The sequence below is a fragment of the Ictalurus punctatus genome, chromosome 5 (genome assembly GCF_001660625.3).
Source record: "Ictalurus punctatus breed USDA103 chromosome 5, Coco_2.0, whole genome shotgun sequence".
Taxonomy (NCBI): domain Eukaryota; kingdom Metazoa; phylum Chordata; class Actinopteri; order Siluriformes; family Ictaluridae; genus Ictalurus; species Ictalurus punctatus.
Genome location: NC_030420.2, coordinates 20,275,072 through 20,299,132, shown reverse-complemented (window position 1 = coordinate 20,299,132; position 24,061 = coordinate 20,275,072). Strand labels below are relative to the sequence as shown.

The 24,061-nt window shown below is 38.5% G+C and overlaps 2 protein-coding genes across 2 annotated transcripts; both read left to right on the top strand.

Moving 5' to 3' along the window:
• The first annotated feature begins 3,208 nt into the window (after positions 1-3,208).
• mpeg1.1 (macrophage expressed 1, tandem duplicate 1) lies at positions 3,209-6,214 on the top strand. Its single transcript, XM_017467711.3, has 2 exons — positions 3,209-3,703; positions 4,171-6,214. The coding sequence occupies exons 1-2, from the start codon at positions 3,254-3,256 to the stop codon at positions 5,872-5,874; spliced, it is 2,154 nt and encodes a 717-aa protein (XP_017323200.1). The 5' UTR covers positions 3,209-3,253; the 3' UTR covers positions 5,875-6,214.
• A 4,850-nt stretch (positions 6,215-11,064) lies between these two features.
• prf1.5 (perforin 1.5) lies at positions 11,065-23,706 on the top strand. Its single transcript, XM_017467066.3, has 3 exons — positions 11,065-11,279; positions 11,703-12,246; positions 15,615-23,706. The coding sequence occupies exons 2-3, from the start codon at positions 11,711-11,713 to the stop codon at positions 16,636-16,638; spliced, it is 1,560 nt and encodes a 519-aa protein (XP_017322555.1). The 5' UTR covers positions 11,065-11,279; positions 11,703-11,710; the 3' UTR covers positions 16,639-23,706.
• Positions 23,707-24,061: the final 355 nt, after the last annotated feature.

The window sequence follows — 24,061 nt, the reverse complement described above, 5'->3', positions numbered from 1 at the left end:
CCCGACAAATACAAAACTGTGGGCTGACAGGCTTAGTTGAGAAAGATAGGGACGTGTAGATCAAGTAGTTAGTTACTGTAGTGTACTCATACGTACGGCAATAGTAGTAGTAATGAATGATTAGGGGAACTCAGTTAATCACTTATAATCGATGTAGGCAAACAAACATATAATCAAGGTAGTTAGATTCGAAATGAGATATATATACATAGTTGAAAGGAGAAGTAAGTTAAGGGTTAAGAGTTATGGCTAGGTACATCTACACATGTCCGGCGCAAAGTGGATGTAGGGGGGTCCTAAGGCCCATTCTCCAGCTGCCAATCTACTATGAGACCCCAGGGCGCACAACACTAGCACGTCTCCCACCAGGTCTACAAAACCTCCTCAGCTCCTGTTCGGATCAGTGTTGCGTAGAAGTGGTTAATGTAAGGGACCCATTGGATTACGGGGACGACGGGCGCAGGGATTATGGCCTTGTTAGAGTAATCCTCCGACAGCTAGCGGGGGACGGCCATGGGGTGCAGCAGAACCAGTTCCTCCACAGATACCCGCTTAATTAAGGTAGTGTATGAGGCTTCACAGCCTCAGAGGGGGAAATGTTGTGGATAAAAAATGTCATAAAATAAACATAAGGGAGAAGAAGGAAAAACGGGCACCTAGACACGTAGAAGCGGGATTAGGCGGACATTGACAGATTGGAATTACGAGCAATTTAAGAGCAGTAATAGTCAAAAAAAAGTCAAAAAGAAGTGTACGAGCTGAGGAGTGCTAAAACACACACACACACACTCGTGCAGTCAAGGGCGGGCAAGTAGACACAACATACATAAACACACATGAATAACTTTAATAATATTTTATAGTAATAGAGAAACTCTATAAAAAACAGAATTGTAGGATATGCAGGACAGTAGAACTGTAATGATATTAAGAAGTTGGAAGTACAGTAAACCACTTTTCAAGTAGTATAAATATATATAAACTAAGAAACATAGTGCAAATATGAAAATAAATTATAAACGAGAAATACAGGAAAAAAAAGGAAAATATAACTTACTCATGATTCAGATGGTGAAGATTCTCGTCTCGCAAGGAAAGCCTTAATTTTTAGAGAACCATGAAGAAAGCCAGTTATAAGGGTGGCTGCCCCCCCCCTCGAGATAACGATAAGACCAAGGTCCCTCCCGGTTGTTTAGTCGTCTTGCTTACGTCATTTTTTTAACCTAGGGAAATAGGAATCCTGGTTTTTGAAAACCTAGGTAAAAGAGAATCCTGGTTTTTGAAAACCTAGGTAAAGGAGAATCCTGGTTTTTGAAAACCTAGGTAAATGGGAATCTTGGTTTTTGACAACCTAGGTAACTAGAAACCCTGGGTTTTTGTTTCCTGGGTTGTTGGAAATGCCTGGGTTCTGATTTTATGTGTAAAGTAAAACCCCTGGTTTCAATTCTATGGGTAAGTGAAATAGGCCTTTTCTGGAAACCTATGGGTTATCTAGTGTGTAAATACAGTATAAATACTGGAGCTTAAGCTCAGGGTATTGGGATCACTTCTGAGAATTCTCATCGGTGTGGATCTCGTGTGGTGGAATGGAACAATAAAGCTGGACCCTTGCTTCTTCTCACTCACGGCTGGTGTATTTTTTCTATCTCCAACTGGTCTCAGAGGTAGATGTGAGTATTGGCTTCTAAGTTGAATTTTAAATGTTTTTGGGTAATAGGCTAAATTCGAGCCAACACTATAAACCTTTAAACCCTTATTTTGTGACTAGAAAATTTACAAATATTATCTAGAAAGTAGAATATAGAAAATACTACTCAGCTTTTTAAAACATATTAAAGACTTAATTTGTTACCATAAAAAATCTCTCAACATGGCAAGGACGTGCTAAAGTAGACCTTCCATTTCTGAGGAATGAATTTTTGAACAATTCAAAACTCTGAAACTATTGGAACGGAAAGGCCAATACTGTCTTTTAATTGGCTTATAATTTTCCAAATAAATGGCTTATAGTCTTCTTAAATGCATTATTATTTCTTGACTCTGTAATTACTGTCCATATTTACTTTTGTCTTTTAGTCCTCATCAATGTCTATTACATATTGCATTGTAATTTCCGGAAGGATCTATGTTTCATGTTTATCCATTTCCATGTGATGTGCTAAAAATGACAATAAAATGGACTTTGACTTTGTAAGGGTGATGAAAAATATATGTGGTGAAGCTGAATATTGTACTTAAGAAAACAAACAAAAAAAACCCACCAACTAACAGTTTGTTACATTTCACATCTGAAAAATAGTCAGCTTTCATGCCAAAGTCAAAATTCATTACTGCTGTGTTAAATATTACTACAATTTAGCTTTCTAAAATAATGTCATAAATAAAAAGTACAGTACATTTGAAGAGTTGGGAAAAACCCACAATATCTAAATGCTCATTAATGTACCTTGGTGGCAAATTTTCCAGGTCAGCCCCTGATAACTGGAGCTGATAACTGGCTTGAAGATTGAAATGTTATACAAATACATATCTAGCACAGACTCAGATGTAATCAAACATACAGTATGAGAGTCAAACATGTCTTAACAAGTCTGTCTAGAACTGGTTCTACGTTGTTATGCAGTGGCAAACAACTAAGATTTAACACCTCATCTTTAAAGAATAGAATATTAGTCTGAATATTGACTCTTCAAACACTATGATAATAAGCACTTGTGAGTCAAACACAGTTATATTCCATTATATTTCTCTGTGCCTACATTCCATTACATTTTTCAATATCAGTACCTCTCAAATCTTTTAAACACAAATACAAGATTTAATAAACAATTTGGCAAATCAAACTGTTATATTTTGCTAAATCCTGCAGAAGCCTATATTGTTGTTAGCATACTGCCTTTGTCCATGAGGATTTCTTTTTTTGTTTTTAATATCAATATTTCCTCATTCTACTAATTTTAAAAACACTGTGATCACATATTTTAAGTGATTTTGTTCGGTTAAATCTAACAAAGACCTAGACAGAACTTCCAAAACATGAAGTTACAAATATCCAGAACTTTGTTATAAAGAGGATGTGGTTAAAGATCCTATGACTTTTTTTTTATTTTTTTTTTTTACGGAAATGAAACTAAAAGAAATGCTATTTGAAAGTCCACAGAGCAAGGTAAGACCCGCCTATCACGTGAGAACAAGATTATATAATGCTGATATATCTCTCTTTAATGACTCAAAGCAGTCTCTCCTGATAATCATGGGCTCAGAATGCCTCTCTCTGTTGGCTATCATTGCATGTATCAGTACTGCTGATTTTCATCCACTTATTCGTTCAGGCAATGGGCTTCGTGAGTGCCGCAAAAACCTTAGTGCACCAGCACTTGAGGTTCTCCCTGGTGGAGGATGGGACAACCTGCGCAACTTGGATATGGGTCGAGTGATGAACCTAAGCTATTCACAATGCCAGACCACAGAGGATGGCATCTACCTCATTCCAGATGAGACATTTGTCATTCCTCAGAAGGTGAGCTCAGTAGAGATGAACTCTGAGATCATCAGCTCATGGCTTGAGCAGAAAAGCTCCACTTCGAGCTCAATCAATGTTGAGGCTTCCTTCTTCAAAGTGGTGAATGGCAAATTCTCTGCTGAGAGCAAACGCATGAAAACCCATCAAGTGAAGGATAATTCAGTCACAGCTCGGGTACAGGTAAGGTCCAGTAAGGTGTGTGTGTGTGTGTGTGTGTGTGTGTGTGTGTGTGTGTATGTATATATATATATATATATATATATATATATATATATATATATATATATATATATATAAATTTCTTTCATTAGAAAAGTAATTTATTTACAAAAATATATTTTTTAAATGGATGACTTGGAGCGAAATATTCTGAAAAGCATCCAATAACTGTCCAGCATCGGTGGGAACTCCTTTAATACTGTTTAAAAAGCATTTCAGGGTGATTCCTCAAGAAATTGGTTTAGAAAATGCCAAGAAGATGTCTACTTTGAAGAAGTGTGTGTGTGTGAAACAAAAACATTTTGGGCAAAAGCCGCTTGTCAGCTGTGTAAGCAGAATGCTCCTGAGGCTGTGGTCAGTGGAAGCAGCAAATGCAGAAGTTTCAGACATTTCAATTCCATATTCCTTCTTCTTTTTGCTTTCCGCAGGTGCGTAACCATCTGTACACAGTAAAGGCATATCCTGATTTCACTCTGGATGCACGATTTGCCCGACAAGCAGAGGAAATTGCAGATGCCATTGAGAACAACCAAACTCGCCAGGCAACCTATCTGTCTGAAAAGATGGTGCTTGATTATGGTACACATGTCATCACAAGTGTGGATGCTGGTGCTACTTTGGTGGAGGAGGACTATTTAAAATCATCTTATGTTTCTGATGCACAGTCCTCTCAGTCCTCTGTCACAGCATCAGCTGGTGTCAACTTTTTTAACAAAGTTCAATTTGATATTGGCAGTAAAGTGTCAACAGAAACATCTGAAACTACAGCCTACCAGGGTAATATTACATACTCCATAACACTGAGTCATGGTGGGGCTTTGTTTTATCCCGGCATCACTTTACAAAAATGGCAGGAGAGCACTTTAAACAATTTAATTGCTATTGACCGTAGTGGATTACCACTACATTATTTTCTCAACCCATCCACATTTCCAGACCTCCCACTTCCAACTGTAAATAAACTTGCTCTGACTGTGAGTAAGGCTATAGAGAGTTACTATAAAATTAACACCTATCCTGGGTGTGTTAAACCAGACTCAAAAAATTTCAACTACCAAGCAAATGTGGATGATGCATCCTGTGATGGTCCAAGCACCAACCTTAGCTTTGGTGGTGTTTACCAACAGTGTGCTCCACTGACTTCAGATGGAGATGCAATCTGCCAGCAACTTGCTGTGAAAAACCCAGCCACTGGCTCGTATACCTGTCAACAGCCATACACTGCTACACTATTGCGCTCTGAAGTGCAGGAAAGACCATATAATAATTATGAGTGCCACCGGCGATGTCATTCATGCTGGTTGTTATTTCATTGTTGTAAAGATGTATGTGGAAATGTGTATTATGTTCGACGTGCACAGGTTGACACTTATTGGTGTTCCACTAATGAGACAGCTCCAGAATTCAATGGATATCTCTTTGGTGGTCTATTTGGTCCTTCTTTACAAAATCCAATAACCAAATCCAGATCCTGTCCTCCAAATTTCTTTGCCCTACCATTTTTATCCAGTGGCATTATGATTTGTCTAAGCAATGACTATGAGGCAGCAACAAGATTCTCTGTGCCCTTTGGAGGATTCTTTAGCTGCCAGTCTACTAATCTGCTTGCAGGTAGACAATCTCACTGCCCACCACAGTTTAGCCAACATCTTGTTGCCATAAGCGATGGATGTCAGGTACTATACTGTGTTCAGTCAGGCATTTTCACTGGAGGTGAGTTACTTCCCATCCACCTCCCGCCCTTCACAAGACCTCCAGTGATTAATATGATAGCTACAAACACTGTAGCTGTGATGACTGAAGGAGACCGGGCCTGGGTGAGAATCAAAGACACAATGATGTGGAAGGTGGCCAAGCCTGAGGACATTGCAAAAATGTCCCAAATGTTTGAGGATGATTCCTCTCAGTCACAAAGAAAAACGGTTGGCATTGCATTTGGAGCTCTAGCCTTGATTGCTCTTGTAGTGGTGGTAGCAGTGTTAGTGGTGAGAAAGAGGAAGAAGATTCTTCTTCTCAGAAGAGGCCGAGGCTATGAGGAGATTCAAAGTGAAGGACTGTGTGAGACTACTGTAGAAAGCCAGACAGAACAGCAGAGTCTGACTGATGATCATACTCAGAGTCTCTTAGCATAGTGTTTCTGTTCCTATGCAATAAATACTTGTGAAGTGATTTACAGCAATGCACCATTATATAATAACTAAAACCTTTAACTGCTTTTAGCTATTCATTTTCTACACTGTATTAAGCAGAATGTTTTGTTTGTTTGTTGTACTTTTACCTGTAATACATTTATACATAAAAGCAGATAATTGAAATAATAACAGTGAAGTGCTGTAATACATTTTTTACATTTTGTTTAATTTGAATTAAAGTGGCTGTGTACCTTTATCATGTAGAGAAATTATGATGCACCTTAAATTACAAACTTTTTGACAGTGGTTTGTTTTTATTAAAAATTCTCTAGAAAAATAAGAGCACATCTTTTCATTTGTACATTGCTGAAAAGCATATGAATGTGGTATATGATACTGAAGTAAACATGTTTAAACCCATACACTTAAGCCATAAAAATCAATCTAGTAGAATGAGGAAGTTGGAAAGTACCAGGAAGTTCCAACATCACATCATAGTTTCACACAAGGCAGTATCAGTCTCTAAGGCATCTGTATAAATAAATACTTACCTTTGAACACAGAAATTGCTTGTGATTTATAATCAAACATATTTAGTTCACTTTAACTTGCTTTTCAAAGGGTCCAGCTTTACATTAATAAAAATGCAGAATTTGCAATTAAAACAAAATAAAACCTTGTCACCTTGCCCTCATCTCCCAGGACATAGTTGGAGACGAGTACCTTTTATAATGATGAGTAGAGGAAAATAGAGGTAATGCAAGAGTAATATAAATGTATCATAGTTTAACTAGCTACAGTAGACCAACAACTAGTTAACCCTAGTACATACTCTGTAATGTATACATTAGGTAAGCTATGGATAAAGAAGCAAACCTTTTATTAGTTCCCTAACTATATCTTAACATGCTCTTTACAGCTAATGACAAGCTCACTAAAGGTATAATGAAGCAACATAAACTATATTTAACAGCAAACAGCACTTAGTGATCTCTAATAGTTGTAATAACAGCTGGTCACAAAAAAAATTACTAATTATTTTTTTACAAAACATCACTACATACTTTTTTTTATTTTTATTATTATTATTATTATTTTACTACTTTCATTGTTTACATGCAATGCCTACAGTATATTGACTTTATTTTTATTTTTTGCTTATTGCATTACACAGTTTTACAGGCAACTATAAAACTGACTTTGGTCTTGTTTTCTATTCTCTCTGCCTATACTGCAAATACTACATGATCAGCTAGTGGGACACTAATGTTATCCAAGAAATATCAATATCATCTTTAAAATGACGTGGCGATCATAGGACTAAAGACACTACTTAAATCTACAAATTGTATCTTTCTAAGAAGGCATATAACATTGTCTCAGCCTACATAAAATCTATTTGGCACCCTTTCTGGTAGAGAAATGTTCAGTCATAGAGCTCTAGATTTAAGGGTTTCCTCAGACAGAACCATTAATGGTACTACATTTAACCTTCAACTTAAAAACAAGGTGGCATACAAAATTTGTCTAAAGCCAGACTGGTTTTGATATTGTTTAAATGACATGACAGTTATGGCATATTTGACTACTCAAACCTGTCAGTATGTACAATAATATTTTCAGAGTGGAACAGTCATATTTTTAATAGAAGAGAGATGATTTCCAGTCATGCAAATGCTATTTCCACTCTGCTACATTACAGACTGTACTTTTTTGGCAGCATTTGTATTGTGTTTCTTTCATTTAAGAGCAGTAAACTCCAAAAACAATCTAAAATTTTATTCTTTCTAACTGTCTAACTAAGTCCCATTGGATTCAAATGTATGCTAAATGAATAAATGTTAGAGCAATAGTACAGAAATAAATGCAAGTAATAGTGTTGACTAATTTACTTAATGCTAACCACATGATATTTTACAGCAAGTTCAATACAGGACCTAATCATTGCATTAAATTCTTAAACAAGAGGTGCAACTTTATCTGTTTGAGTAAACATACATTAGAGAAGTCACATGCCTGTGTTTTGATATCTATAACATGCAACCAAAATGCTAGATAGATAGAAAGGCACTTGAACTTTGAACTTGGCTGGTTAAAAGTAATAATTCATTCATTCACCCATCTTTATCTTAAACAAGATGTTGGTGGATCTGGAATCTATCCCAGGACCACTGGCAGAAGATGAGTATACACCATGGATGGGATGCCAGTCCATCACACAGCACCATGCACACAACACTGATGTACTCATTCACACCTAGGGGAAATTTAGAGTAGCCAATCCACCTACAGACACAGTTTTCGGTTACTGGGAGGAAACCGGAGAACCTGAAGAAAACCTGCAAGAACACAGGAACAGCAAGTGAAACACAGAAACAAACATGGGGTCATGATCCAACTGGTGACCCAGGAGAAGTGTGTCAATTTCCAATATCTTAGTAGCTGTGCAGAATTTAGATGATGCATGCTGATCTATTATCTACACCCAAATGAAGATAAACACACCTTCTCCCAGTTACTTCCTGTATATACAGTCCCTTCCAAAAATATTGGAATGACAAGGCCAGTATTTTTGTCTTTGCTACCGTTGCAATTAAAACTATTCAACCCCCATTGCAAATCAGTTTTATTGTCAAAATTGATAGACTTTCAGCTGTATGCAATGAACAAATCAAACAAAAGCAATTGAAATAGTTCAACACAACGAATGCTTCAAGTGGTTTCCCCAAATTCAATTGAAAATGCTTATAATGATTTCTTGAAGAACTTATAATTATTTCTCCAATTGCAAAATTATTCAACTCCCTGAATAGAATCCCTCACAACAACAAAAATATGCAAAACAGGTGTTGTCTCAAGCACACCTGATGCAACTAATCAAGGGCTTCATTAGTTGCACCAGGTGTGCTTGAGCTGGAACACATGAAATACCTGAATTGGCTAGGGGCAGAAGTTATCAACGGCTGCAACCAGATTTCTGAGAAGGCAGGTTGTGAAAAACCCTCGAGTCACTGCAGAAGACCTGCAGCAAAACTTTTGATGGCAACAGGCACTGAGGTTTCAGTGAACACAGTAAGGAACGTACTAAATGCAGAAGGTTTCCATGCTAGAATTCCAAGACGTACACCACTACTGACCCAAAAGCACAAGAAAAGTCGGCTCAAAATCATATAAATAAGCCACAGAAGTTTTGGGATTCTGTTCTGTGGAGCAATGAAACAAAACTGGAACTTTTCGGCACGATTGATCAGCGGTATGTCTGGAGAAAGAAGAATGAAGAAAGAACACTCTGTCCACAGTCAAGCATGGTGGTGGCTCTGTGATGATCTGGGGCACTGGAAACCTGCAGTGTGTGGAAGGCAAGATGGATTCATTGAGTGTCAAGAAATCCTAGGAGAAAATGTCATGCCGTCTGTGAGAAAGCTGAAGCTTGGGCATCATTGGATCTTCCATCAGGACAATGATCCCAAGGATACCTCAAATTCCACCAAGGCTTGGTTGTAGAAGAAGTAATGGAAGATTCTACAGTGCCATCACAGTCACATGACTTGAACCCCATAGAACATCTCTGGTGGGATTTGAAGAAGGTGGTTGCAGCACGCAAACCCAAGAATATTACTGAACTGGAGGCCATTGCTCATGAGGAATGGGCTAAGAGAACGCTGCCAGAAGCTATGCGTCTCGTTTGCAGCAGGTCATAACAACAAAAGGGTGCTCTACTAAGTACTAAAAATGCTTGCCATGAAGGGGTTGAATAATTTTGAAACTGGAGAAGTTGCATTTTCAGTTACATTTCTGGAAACCACTTGAAGCATTCATTGTATTGAACTATTTCAATTGTTTTTGTTTGAGTTGTTTATTGCAAACAGCTGAAAGTCTGTCAATTTTGACAATAAACCTGATTTACAATGGGAGTTTAATCATTTTGATTGCAACTGTACAGACTAAAGATCTGTGGTTTGAGATCAAAAGATGAATGAGACAATAGTTCAGAATTTCAACATTTATTTTCTGATATTTACATCTAGATAACTAACTAAGAAACATGGCACCTTTGGTGGCAGACCACCCAATTTTTTAGGTGACCAAACGTATTGGAACAGATATCAGCAGCATCAACCCCTGATGAAGTCCTTTGTTTTGTTGCCATTGTTTTTTGGGTGAATTATTTTGGATGCATTTCTCTGCATTTCTAAATTCTCTGGATGCTCATCGTTGTAATTCTTTGTGTATTCCAGTTGATTCTTACTGCTGATCAGTGGTTTGCATCTTGTACTATGGCATCTATATTTCTGCTCATCTTCTTCTTTGCATGGTGGATGAATAACTTCACTCCTGCCCTATAGAGGATGTTGGGGATGCCACTGACTGTTGTTTTGGGGTTTTTCTCCACAGCTCTCACAATGTTTCTCTCATAAACTGCTGTTGTTTTCTGGGCTGACCTGTTGGATGTCTGGTTGTTAGTACAACAGTGGTGTCTTTCTTTCTTTCAGGACATTCCAAATTGTTGTATTGGCTATACACAATGTTTGTGCAATGCCTCTAATTGATTTCCCCTCTTTTCTCGGCTTCAAAATAGCTTGCTTTTCTCCAATAGATAGCTCTCTGATCTTCATGTTGGCTTATCCTTTTAACCATCAAATGCAGTGTTCACAGGTGAAAACCAGAGCTCACACAAAGAGCAGACATTCAGAGCTATTAACTGTTTAAACACTCAATCTAAAGTGGCACACCTGGGCAACAAGAAACACGTCAGTCACATGTTCCAATATTTTTGATCACTCGAAAAATTGGTGGGTTCATACAAAAGGTGACATGTTCTAAATTGTTTAACAAATGTAGATGTAAATATCAGGAAATGAAAGCTGAAATTCGCACCTATCGTCTCATATTCATGTTTTGATCTTTCTATTATTTTAAACCCAAATGTCTTCAGTGTATAGCAAAAACAAAAATAAACTGTCCTTGCAATTCCAATACTTTCGGAGGGGACTGTATAATTTTAAAATAAGAGAATGCATTTATGTTCCATAGAGTATCAATGCTTCTACTTTAACCATCATAATTTAAAAAACAAAAAATAAATCCCTGCTGCATGAGGAAACACCACATGAATCATGTTATGACATCGACATGCCTTCTCCCTCTACATAATCCTGTCTCATTCCCGAGAATGTGACTCCTCCTCACATGCAACAATCTCCAAAAGCTCCCTCCCACAGAAAGCTCCTACAGCTGGGACGCACTAAAAATATCAAGAAAAAAAACAGTTAGCAGATGAATTCTGTTGACTTTGGCAAAAACTGAGAGAAAGGAAAACACTCCCTGCAAATGCCTCAGCCATTCACCGGGAGACTTTTTCAACTGGAGCACTCCTAGAACTGAGGCAAAGTGACACCGTAACAGTATGTGGTTATTTATCATCAACTTTTAAATGAATTTTCATTTTTAAAAGAGATCATTTTATGTAGGAGAAATGCAAGCTTAATGTGATATAGCTGAATTGTAGCCAATTTGTAGTTAACATTGCATGAAGCGGTTTTGTTCGAAAGATCTAAATGTGTGGCAAAAGTTTGCTCTGTTTGAAGGCGGGTGTGATTTCATTTGTAATAATAGCACAGTACTGAAAAAGAACTGGTATTTCAACTGTCAATGCTATAAAAGTAGCCATTATCTATTCTGTAAAGAGACACTATGTCCATCTGGAATAAGCTTTTGTCTTTTTGGTCTCAATAAGACCTGTAATTACAACATAGAATAAGCAATGGTGTAATTTCCAGATGCGGGGAATGGCGTGCTTATGTCAACCATGTATTATCTCTCTTTAGAAGCAGCCATGGGCCATCATACATGCACTGGTCTCCACTTGTTACTCTGTATCAGCACAATTCTGATCCTCTTTCATCAAAGCTCAGCCTGCCGCTGGGGAACAGAGACAGAATGTGAGAAAGCACCCTTTGTGCCTGGCTACAACCTTGCAGGAGAAGGATTTGATGTAGTCAGGCTGCAACGCAAAGGTGCCTATTTGATAAATGTTAAAAGCCACAGTTTTGAGAACTGCACATGTACTGTGTGCAAGAACCGCTTCCAAGGAGGACAGCTGCAGAAACTTCCCTTGGCCATTGTGGACTGGCGTCCTTTCAGCCGCTGTAGCAAACAGCTCTCAAGTGCTATTCACCATTCCATTGATTCACTTATCAAAAGCTCCACATCGCTGGTCAACAATAACTGGGGAATAGACCTTAGTTTGGATGATTTGGGCAAGGCTATTTTGGGAGGGAGCCAGTCAGATATAGCCAAGTTTGCCCAATCGCAGCACATGATGGACAAGGCGACTTTTGCTCTGCATGAGATCAGCTGCACTTATTACAGGTAAACACAGATGACACATGTTTTCATTGTGGTATTTCACACATGATTCCTTAGCTAAGCAAAAAACATGTGGGTATTTTATCACAACTTGATCTTAGTAAGCTAAATTGCAAAGGGTTCATCAAAAGTACAGAGCTGGCCTGTTAAATCCAAATCGCTATTTTATTTCTTGTAATCACATTTGAAAATGGTGGGTTATGTAAGTGACTGTAGTTATATGAGTGAAGTCACTACCTGAATGTGATCTCACATGTTTAGCCTATAAAAGCCGATCAGTATGTCATGCTCAATGTCTGGCCAATCTTATCAATCTTAAGTAAGTTTCCTTACGGTGTAGACCATTTATGAAAATCCCAATAACGCTCAGAGCAAGATGGGAGATTTCACCTTAAATGGGATGCCAGTCCATCATAGCTCACAGGACACTATGCACACACATTCATACACTCACATTCACACACTCACTCATACCTAGGGGCAATTTAACATAGCTACCAACATGTTTTTGGACTGTGGGAGGAAAAAAGCTAGCCCAGAGGAAACTCATGCGAACATGGGGAGAACATGCAAAAACAGATAGTAACCCAAGCTCAGGCTTGAACCCATGACCCTGGAGCTGTAAGGCAGCAATGGTACCCACTGTGTTAGCATGCCACCAGCTGTTTTCTGCAGAGAATAAGAATATTCCTGCTACTAGCTAACTCTAAAAAACTCACTTGGGTACATACAACTGACACATGCTTGCTCACAGGTGTCATCCCCGTTCAGGGTGTAGGGATTGTTGTGTGTGGGATAGTAGGTCCTTTCTGAAGGGTAGTGGGCACAGAAGATCCATCTAGAACCTCAATAACAGGTAGAGCAATTGTCTGCTTGTCCAAAATGCAGCTATCAACAATACCAGCTGCACATTCATTTATAACATTCATAACAGTGACAGCAGTGGAAAATATATTCTTTGATTTGACCAGTCATGTGTGAGAACACATTATGGTCTGGAACCCATGTTTCAGTTCTGTCTGTGAACCACATTGGACAGCGAGTTGTCTGTCTGTTCACCACTAGCTTGACACCTTCTCTGGCATAGGTGATCCAAATTATCTGAACAAATTCTCGAATTCCCTGATCTCTACACACAGGTGAGCTGTGATTGTGCATCCTGATTGCAGTGCCCTGGGTACGTAGATACCTCTCCAAGACAGAAAGTGTGCAACTGCTCATTTCCAGAGCTTGTCTTCCCACCTCAACATTGTTTTGCTTTATGTGCCCTCTTGGTGTTTGACATAAAATGTCAGTTTGCACTGGTATGTGACTCCCTCATTTGGTATCTTTCATTTGTGAATGTTGATATGCTGATATTGAGTCTCATTTTTCCACCTTCATCCTTTAAATTTTTCTATTAAAAAAAAAATCCCCCAGCTTTTCTGTGGGGCATTGTCACTACTACTGATATATGCTTTTGTGATATGTCTGATAAGTGCTGAGCATTTACCCAACACCGAAATGGTCTGGGATGCAGAACTCTAAATTTCATAACTGGGGTTGCTGCTAGCAACATTCCCAACAGATTCAGAAAAGGGGGTTCATAAGTGACTGACTTTTAGCACCAGAGCTTCCACATTTGAAATCAGATGGTTAGTCGGTATCATCACTTGCTGCTGTCCACCGCCAATCACCTAGTTCCACTTATGTGGAAGAGGAGAAATCAGCCACAGCATTTGAAATGTGGAAATAGGATCTTCCAGATTTATAGTTACAAAACAACTATTGTTGTTTATCTGCTATGTGCATCATGTGGAATGGCACCTGATTTAAGAAAGCATTTAGGTCTCTCAAAATAGAATATTCTGTAGCAGGTTTTTTAAAATTAGAGATCAGAATCTTGAAAAAAGGAACTCTGTCTTGTATAATTTTTTTATTGCCTGTTTCTGTAGCAGTAACTGTATTCAGTAATCAATATGACCAATTGGCTTTGGTCTTACATGTCTGTGGAGTAGACCCCTGTGTTCAGTGGTGAAACTGTAAATTATCTCAGTAACCGTTGAGCTAATGTTAACCACCTACAATGGTTTAATTGCAGACCGTTAAACCAGGTCACCATCGACCACATGCGATCACTGCTCCTATTAGTGTCATGCATCCACCCAAAATGCAAGAGTGTGTCACGTATCTTAATTTAATTGTATAGATCCCATAGTGAATTTTATTTAATATATTTCATCATCTGTTATTGAAATTAATTGCTAGCTATGCTACTGATTGTGACTGTAGGTCAAGGCTCCCACTGGTAGCCCAGTGTTCCAGATGCTTAATTTGTACTTCAATTATCTTGTAGCTTCTGAACCTGTGTGCCAAAGATCTATCCAAGCACCAGTGGCAATTTTTTTAACCAGCCTCTGGCAATGGCATTTGAGCAAGAGAAAGTTGCCCTCTCGTTTTGGCAATATACTAGGAGTGTGCTATCTGTATTTAAACTGCAAGTGGGTGTCGCCTAAACTGGATTTTGTTTTCTTTGAATCTCTAGTCATGACAATCTCCTTGAGGGCCATGAAAAAATGTTTCATAGTGAAATGCCCATGGCACACAGCCATGCTAAAACATGAAAAGCACACTTAGCTGGAGTGAGACTGGAGTGAGAGCAGGTCATGGCACTTTGAGTGGTAAAAACTTCCTTATACTGTGACTGTAGAACTAGACAGATGTTTCCCATCATACTGACAATTGAAACAAACTGAAAAGCTGGATTCTGTAGACAGCATCAAGAGTTATCAGCATGCTGTGTGCATATATATGGCCATGAAGCAGAAGCCACAATTAAACTGGAAGTGGGCATGATCTTTCTTTGAATCTCCAATAATGGGCATTATGTCCAAGTGTATCATACTGTTGCATCTGATCTTTTATATTTGTTTGTTGTGCAGTGCACATTTGCCCACTATACTTTGACTGCATTTAGGTCTAGTGATGCTACCAATCTTCTCTACAAACAAAATAAATTTTAGTCATTTGGTTTCTGAAACTGGCATTGCAGCCATTATCCATCCTCTTACTAGGTCACAAACTGAATCTGCTTAATTCACTCCATGGCGAGACGAGAATTTGACGGAGGGCAAATGATGTAGAGAGTGCCTTTTATTGGCTATACATGTGAGTTCATGGGGTGACATGACTATGCTATTAGTACTAGGCCAGGAAAGTAGAAATCCTTGACTTTATAGAATTTCTTCTTTGAATCATTCATCTTAAAACAGGAAAGTTGTTTTTTTTCATAACTCGTGTCCACATTGGCCGGGCAGAAACATTGAGTCATAAGCTAAATTAAGTAGCAAAGTCAAGGGCAACAAAAACATCTCATCTCTCATCTGTTTCAGTTACAGGGTAATGGATCAGCCAGAGCTCAGTATGGAATTTACTAAACGTTTACTTCAACTACCTAGACACTACAGTGAGAAAACTAAATCCCAGTATCGGAGGATTATTGATACATATGGCACCCATTACATCCGTCATGTCTATTTAGGAGGACGCGTGAGACAAGTCACCGCCTTCCGAACCTGCCTTGCAACCCTAAAGGGCTTTTTGGAGTCTGATATAAAGAACTGTCTGAACATTGAGTTAAAAATGTCTCTAGGATTTCTGCCTGCAAACACATCACTTTCTAACAAATGCTCCAATATTCTCAAGGATAACATGAGCATGGGCTTCTATCAGGGCTTCTTGACACAGAAGTTGGAGGTCTTGGGTGGTGAAAGTTACTTCCCAGACCTTGTGTTTCATCAGAGACCAGCTGAAGCTTATGCAAACTGGATGAACAGCTTGCGCGAGAACCCAGATATAATTTCTTATGCCATTTTTCCACTCCATCATCTGGTAGTTGACCCAGAGCTAAGTGCCAGCCTAAGGAGGGCTGTGACTGAGTACATTGAAGAGAACATGCTTCCTTCGGAGCAGAATCAGAACCATGAATGCAACCCAACACCAAACTTGGACCACAACTGCTGCCCTCAGCGAGCAGGTCATGGCACCTTGAGAGTAGTGGTGCAGCGGGCCACAGGTCTTAAGGCAGACATGTTTACTAAAACGGATGGGTTTGTCAAAGTGTGGTACAATAACATGTATGAGGAGACAGACATAGTGATGGATGAGAACAACCCAGAATGGAACATTAGTTACAATTTTGGTTCAATAGAATTAGGTCATGAGTTAATATTTGAGGTGTGGGACAGTGATGTAATGTATAACGACATGGTGGGAAGGTGTGTCGTCTATCCTGAACGTGGAATTCACTCACATAGTTGCAAATTAAAAAAGGGAGTTTTTTATTTCACTTACAGCGCCCAATGTGACGCTCACCTGGCTGGCCATAGGTGCGGACGATACTCCCCAAAAACCTGAGTACCTCGATCGGGCAATCACAGAGATGATTTTTTTTTTCAAACTATGAAAATATGAAGAATTTTGAATTTTTGTTTTACTTTTCCCTCTAGCTTTTTCATTTATCTATACAGCAAATATAATTTGAAATGACCATTAAATATAAATGTGCAAAATATCAGTTTTAGTTTGTTCATTAGTGTCACCACTTTCAAAATGGAATCATGGCTACAGGAAAACCTAACTGTTGTTTTTGCAGAAATATTTCTGGATTGGTAACGTAGGAGTGATTTGGGGGGTGGGGCTGGTCTGAAATGCTAGCAGGGTTTATTTTTTTAAATAAAGCACTTAAATCCTAATTTCTAATGTCTTTTCACTGGTGAAATATTTGTAAAACACACAGACGGACGTAAAGGCTGACCAATAGCATTCATCTATGAAAAAAAATAAAAATGGACAAAATATGAGATACGAGTTCTGATGTATGTCACTGAATGAAGCTCAATTTATTCATTAATATTACTCCAAACAGAGAATTGTTCATTTAAAACACTAGCTACTATAATCATTAAGAACAGCTGCTAGTTAATGTAGATAGACACAGTACATGTTGAGACTTGGGTGCTATCCTGTGAGGATTGCTGTTTCTGTTGGTGAGCTGAAGCTATGAGTATGAGTTGGAGGAGTTTTTTTTTTTGGCTACAAAAAAAACAAAAAAACAAACAAACAAAACAAAACAAAAAAAACACTCCATTGCCCATTTTTTTCGCTGGATGACAGTGTGAACTACTATGGCAGTTCTTGGTGCAGCAGCACTGCCCTACCATGGCAACGTTTTCCAGAATGATGAAAATGAAAACACACAGTCTCCAACTCACCAACAGTGGGAGTGATCCTCACATGATGGTGCCCCCATCCCAAACACCCAACCAGCTGGCTAACTGGTAGCTATCCATACAACTTACAAGCTTGTCCTTCTCAGTATTTTCTACTCTTATTTTTCATCCTCCTCTGTCCTCTTACTCTTAAAATATTGTAGGATACTCATCTCTATGTGAATCTTTTGACTAATGTTTCCATTAAATCGTTTATGGACACATACCAATGGCACATACACACAATTTTGCTGTGCTAGCTAGCTTGCAGACTTGTGCATATTTGATGGTTTCATAGGCTAAATAATTATTTTGACAACAAAACTGGCGATCAAAACCAGCAAACATGCAATAATTTCATGGACTGAAATAGCTACAATATCCTGCCTCAAATACAAAGTGGTAAATCTTTCATGTATATGTTAGTGTGCTCAAGAGCATCTGAATAGGGTGGTGCAGGAATGACGTCATTTTGTATACCAAAACCTGGAAACGATTTAGCATTTTAGCCCTTCCGCTTCCATCGTCCTGAAGTCAATGTGTTTTTGAATGGGTTTTTGTTTAAAAGCCTGAAATAATGACTGTGGTAAACACAAGCTCAAAATATTTTCATGTTTTATTCTACGACATTAAATACACCAGTAAAACCCCACTCATGATTTTTGAAAGCTTTTAGGTGTATTAAAAAAGGTGGTTGTTAACAAGTTGCTAAATGGGACTATAGACGTTGTCGGGGACATTAAACGTAATGTGACACTGCTAGCTTTAGCAGAATACTCAGAGTCAACAAAAATAAAATTTCTTGTTTACTGTTTATGTCAAGGTTACCTTTTATACCCAACAGAGTAAATCTGTATTATGAAAAATGTTTTTAAATCAAGGTTAGAAAATTTGTCGAAAACTTGGTGATGTGACGAAGTTGAGCGACTGCGGTGTAGTTTGTTTATAGCATACGGTTAGCTTTTAATTTCTGGCGATTGTATTTAGACTTCAAACTTCATAAAAGTTGTGTTCATTTGTGAAAATTATCTTGATGGACAAAACATTAATATTGTAAACTTTTGTTGATCACAGAGCTTATTTTTTGTGATAATCTGAAAGTTTATGGGAAAATCCTATTGGGTTCCTGTCGAGGAAACCAGTGTGATGATAACTTGACGTACAAAATGACGTCATCCCTGCACCCCTCTATGCTGTATCGTAACTGTGACCTCAGAATGCAAGTTTTTTTTTTTTTTCCTTGGATGGTCACAGAATATTCAAGTCATCTTCAAATGAATCCATTCCGCTTTCATTGTGTATGAGTAGCCACCTCCCTGAAAATCCATACCAGGTCTTGCTTGTTTCCTTGCAGTGACAGACACTTTGCTCTTAAGCTTGACAACAGGCAAACAGTTCAACAAGCCCTAGCTACTAGAGTCTCATTATAGTGAGTTTTAAAAAAAATTTTTTTTATTGAAGCATGTTTCTAAAAGTTGTGGAATGGATTCATTTGGAGACTGTCCAACTCAGAAATTCTGAGACAGGCAGGCAATGCAAAATAAAATTTGAGATTAGGAAAAAGTGGGGGAGACAAAACCTAGATTTTGAAATGTGTGTGTGTGTGTGTGTGGGGTTGGAGGGGGGACGGCACGGGGTGGTACATGTCCTCATATCCTACCCCCAGTATAATGGCTCCTACACCCTTGTTCTGGATTAAAATAAATTATAGGGTTGATTTACTTTGTACTGCTTAATAGTATGCTACACAGTGAGATCTGTAAACATTTGGAAAATTTTTTATTTTAGCTGTCTAACACAGTATATAGGAGTTAAAATTATATAATAAATAAGCTCAAAAGACTTTCATCTTTAATGTGAGTGTATATACAGCCAAATCAGGTGAATGGCGCAGGAATTACAGCACTTTATATGTAGTCCCCCACTATTATTAGACACTTGGCAGCTAAGCTGTTCCACGGCCTGAGTGTGTTGTGTGGTCTAGAGCTGATATTAAATGCGGTCCATACATTTGGAATCTGTTGCTCTTAACTCTCAATATAGATTCCCATGAGCTGTTACTGGCAGTGAAGCAAGTCTTCACTAGCCTGAACAGTCAAAACATTCTTTCATAAAAAGAAAGAATGCACTGGTGAGCTCAAGCACCCGGAAGAACACAGAAAAACAAAATATGATTGATGACAGAAGAATTCTTTTCCTGCTGAAGAAAAAACCCTTCACAACAGTTGGTCAGATCAAGAACACACAACTGTGTCAAAGTCAGCAGTCAAAAGAAGGCTTCACTAGAGTAAATAAAGGTTTGAGCATTTACAGTGCATCCGGAATGTATTCAGAGTACTTCACTTTTTCCACATTTTGTTGTTATGTTACAGCCTTATCCCAAAATGGATTAAATTAATTATTTTCCTCAAAATTCTACAAACAATACCCCATAATGACAACATGAAAAGAAGTGTGTTTGAAATCTTTGCAAATTTATTTATATAAAAAAAAAAAAAAAAAAAAGCACATGTACAGAAGTATTCACAGGCTTTGCCATGACACTCAAAATTGAGCTCAGGTGCATCCTGTTTCCACTAATCATCCTTGAGATGTTTCTACAATTTGATTGGAGTCCATCTGTGGTAAATTCAGTTGATTGGACATGATTTGGAAAGGCACACACCTGTCTATATAAAAAAGGTTCCACAGTTAACAATGGATGTCAGAACACAAACCATGCCATGAAGTCCAAGGAATTGTCTGTAGACCTCCGAGACAGGATTGTATGGAGGCACAGATCTGGAGAAGGGTACAGAAACATTTCTGCAGCATTGAAGATCCCAACGAGCACAGTGGCTTCTATCATCCGTAAATGGAAGAAGTTTGGAACCAGCAGGACTCTTCCTAGAGCCGGCTTCCCAGCCAAACAGAGCAATCGGGGGAGAAGTGCCTTAGTCATGGAGGTGACCAAAAACCCGATGGTCACTCTGATGGAGCTTCAGCATGACTCTGTGCAGAGAGGAGAAACTTCCAGAAGAATAACCATCTCTGCAGCACCCCACCAATCAGGCCTGTATGATAGAGTGGCCAGACGGAAGCCATAGCCCACCTGGAGTTTGCCAAAAGGCACCTGAAGGACTCTCAGACCATGAGAAAAAAATTTTTTGTCTGATGAAACTAAGATTGAACTCTTTGGCCTGAATGGCAAGCATCATGTTTGGAGGAAACCAGGCACCACTCATCACCTGGCCAATACCATCCCTACAGTGAAGCATGGTGGTGGAAGCATCACGCTGTGGGGATGTTTTTCAGCGTCAGGAACTGGGAGACTAGTCAGGATTGACGGAAAGATGAATGCAGCAATTTACAGAGACATCCTTGATGAAAACCTGCTCCAGAGCACTCTAGACCTCAGACTGGGGTGCAGGTTCATCTTCCAACAGGACAACGACCCTAAGCACACAGCCAAGACAACAGAGGAGTGGCTACAGGACAACTCTGAATGTCCTTGAATGGCCCAACCAGAGCCCAGACTTGAACCTGATTAAAACATCTCTGGAGAGATCTGAAAATGGCACATAAAATGTGGAAAAAGTGAAGCACTGTGAATACTTTCCAGATGCACTTTACCACAAGATTGCAAACCATTGGTAATTCTCAAAAATAGAAAGACCAGTTTAGAGTTGGCCAAAAAAAAACACATGTACAGCTCTAGAACATCATCCTATGGACAGATGAGACAAAAGGTCAACTTGTACCAGAATGTTGGAAAGAGAAGAGTATGGGGAAGGGAAGGACCTGCTCATATTCTGAAGCATACCACCTCATCTTATGGCATGGGCATGTATGGCTTGTTCCCTTGTATTTATTGATGTGAATGCTGAGAATAGCAGCAGGATGAATTCTTATGTGCATAGGCCTATATTATCTGTTCAGATTCAGCCAAATGCTTCAAAACTCATTGGACAGCACACAGTGCACATGGATAATGATTCAAAGAACACTTTGAAAGCAACCTTTAAAACAAAGAGGTGGAATGTTATGTAATTGCCAAGTCAGTCACCTGATCTGAATCCAGTTTAGCATGCATTTCACATGCTGAAGGCAAAATGTTCCAAAAACCAGCAGGAACTGAAGACTGCTGCAGTAAACTCCCTGCAGAGTACAAAACATTTTCAACCAAGTATTAAAAATGACAATCAAATATATGATTGTTAGTTTGTCTAATTACTTTTTGTCCTTTACAACGGGGGTGGCAGGGGGATTGTGCACATAGAATGTGGTGTTATTCCTAGTTTTCACCTAATTTGGATGAAAGTCCCATTAAATGAAAACTGAAAATCTTCACTTTGAGGACATTTATGATTTACTTCTACATGCTTTGACAGTTATCGTTTTAGTTGTCCTTGTCCAAATATTTATGGACCTGACCATATATCTAGTATACTTTCATGGTCCCATATTATCATTTAAACCTACCATATACAGTGGTGCTTGAAAGTATTGAACCCTTTAGAATTTTATTTATGCAAAAATGACAGCACACCAGATTTTCACACAAGTCCTAATAGTAGACAACGAGAACTCACAAATTAGACGACAATAATATACTTGGTCATGTATTTATTGAGGAAAATGATCCATTATTACATATCATTTGGGTGGCAAAAGTATGTGAAACTCTGGGTTAGCAGTTAATTTGAAGGTGAAATTAGAGTCAGGTGTTTTTCAATGAATGTGATGACAATCAGGTGTGAGTGAGGGCTCCGTTTTATTTATATATTAAAAAAAAAAAAAAAAAAAAAAAAACCAACACGGGGACCAATCTTCAAAGCACACGTTTGAGGAAGTGCATCATAGCATGAACAAAGGCACTTTGAGTAAGAGTTATTGATACTCATCAGGCTGGAAAAGGTTACAAAACCATCTCTAAAAAGAGTTTGAACTCCACCAAATCCACAGTTAGACAGACTGTGTACAAATGGAGGAAACCACTGTTACCCTCCACAGGAGTGGTTGACCAATTTGGACATGCCAATCAGCCTACCATGCATGTCTTTGGACTGTGGGAGGACACCTGAGTACCCTGAGGAAAGCACCACAGTACAGGAAGAACATGCACACTCCGCACACAAAGGGCCGCAGCGGGAATTGAACTCTGGAGGTGTAAGGCAGACGTGCTAACCACTAAGCCACCATGCGCCTCTGTACATGTTATGTAAATAATCGAAACCAAATTAAAACTTTCTACGGGATTTTACAAAGTTTCGGAAGGGCCAATTTTCTCCATACTCACATGTGTATGTTGACCCATGCCAAATCACCCATAAATTACCTGGATCATGCATGGCACAGCTTTGGTGAGGTCCACAAAAGGCAAAGCTTACAGTGTTAAAATGAGAGAGTCAACACCAAAAAAAAAAAAGACTTCCTCAGAGGTAGAAGTGAAAAGTTTTGACTCAATCTGTTATATGTAAACACCGTGTGACCACACCTTGAAAAGTCCCAATTTGGAGGGGAATTACAGAAAATGTGAACTAGATATGAAATATGAGGTGAAAAGAAAATGGTTTGACATGAAAACAGATGAAAGAAGGCCTACATTGTACACAAGTTATGTACATCGAGTGCATCACAGGAAACTGCTATATTTAATTTGTTTTGGCCGACATGCTGAATCCAACGTGTTGCACAGAATTTAAAGAAGGTGCCATGGCAAAGAGAACCGATTTATAAGCCAGCTTTCATTTTTAAACACCCTTTCCTTCTCCTGAATCTTCCGCGAGCTGAGGCATTTGTTTACAGCTTACGGCTATGCACAAACCAGCCTGTCCTCTGATTATATGCTCACTTTTTTTTTGGTCCAAGTTAAATGACTAGTTTTACTTGTCATAATTTTTAGGTATGTGTTGGCTCACTTTATTTTTCCAATTTTATTTTAATTAATGCCAATAATAATTTTTATATTATACACACACACACTGATCTAGTGAAGGAGCACAAGCTTTTGCTAGAGTATACTTTCGCACTTCTACAAGTTGCTCTGGGTAAGGGTGTCTGCTAAACGCTGTGAATGAAATTAATGAGCAATGTAAACAACTCTATGTAATCCACATATACAAGTGCAGTAATACATGCAAATTATAGGATATGAAGTTGATTGATACATTAGTTACTCTTCTTATGGGTTAATATAGACACTGAAGATACGAATGCTCTTCCAAAATGAAGGGATTTTCATGAATACTAAACGCTTGTACAAGTTAAGAATAAATCCACTCATATCAAGCTTGACAAATACATACCATCTTAACAGAGTTTGTACAGTAGGTCAAAGTTGGAGCCAGACTGTGTACATCATGATTAATAGAAGATAAATATTAAATGTAATGCAGGTACATTTAAGGTAAATGTAAAATCAAGGCAAACATGAAGGTAAATAGCTAATGTAATGCAACTAAAAATACACTGGTAAAAAGCAGTCAACATTTGCACTCAATTTCTTCAGGAAAAGAATCGCTGTTGTCCATGATTATAATCTAGCTGACACAATCTGAATAGAGAATGGGCTCTTAAACTCTGCTCAT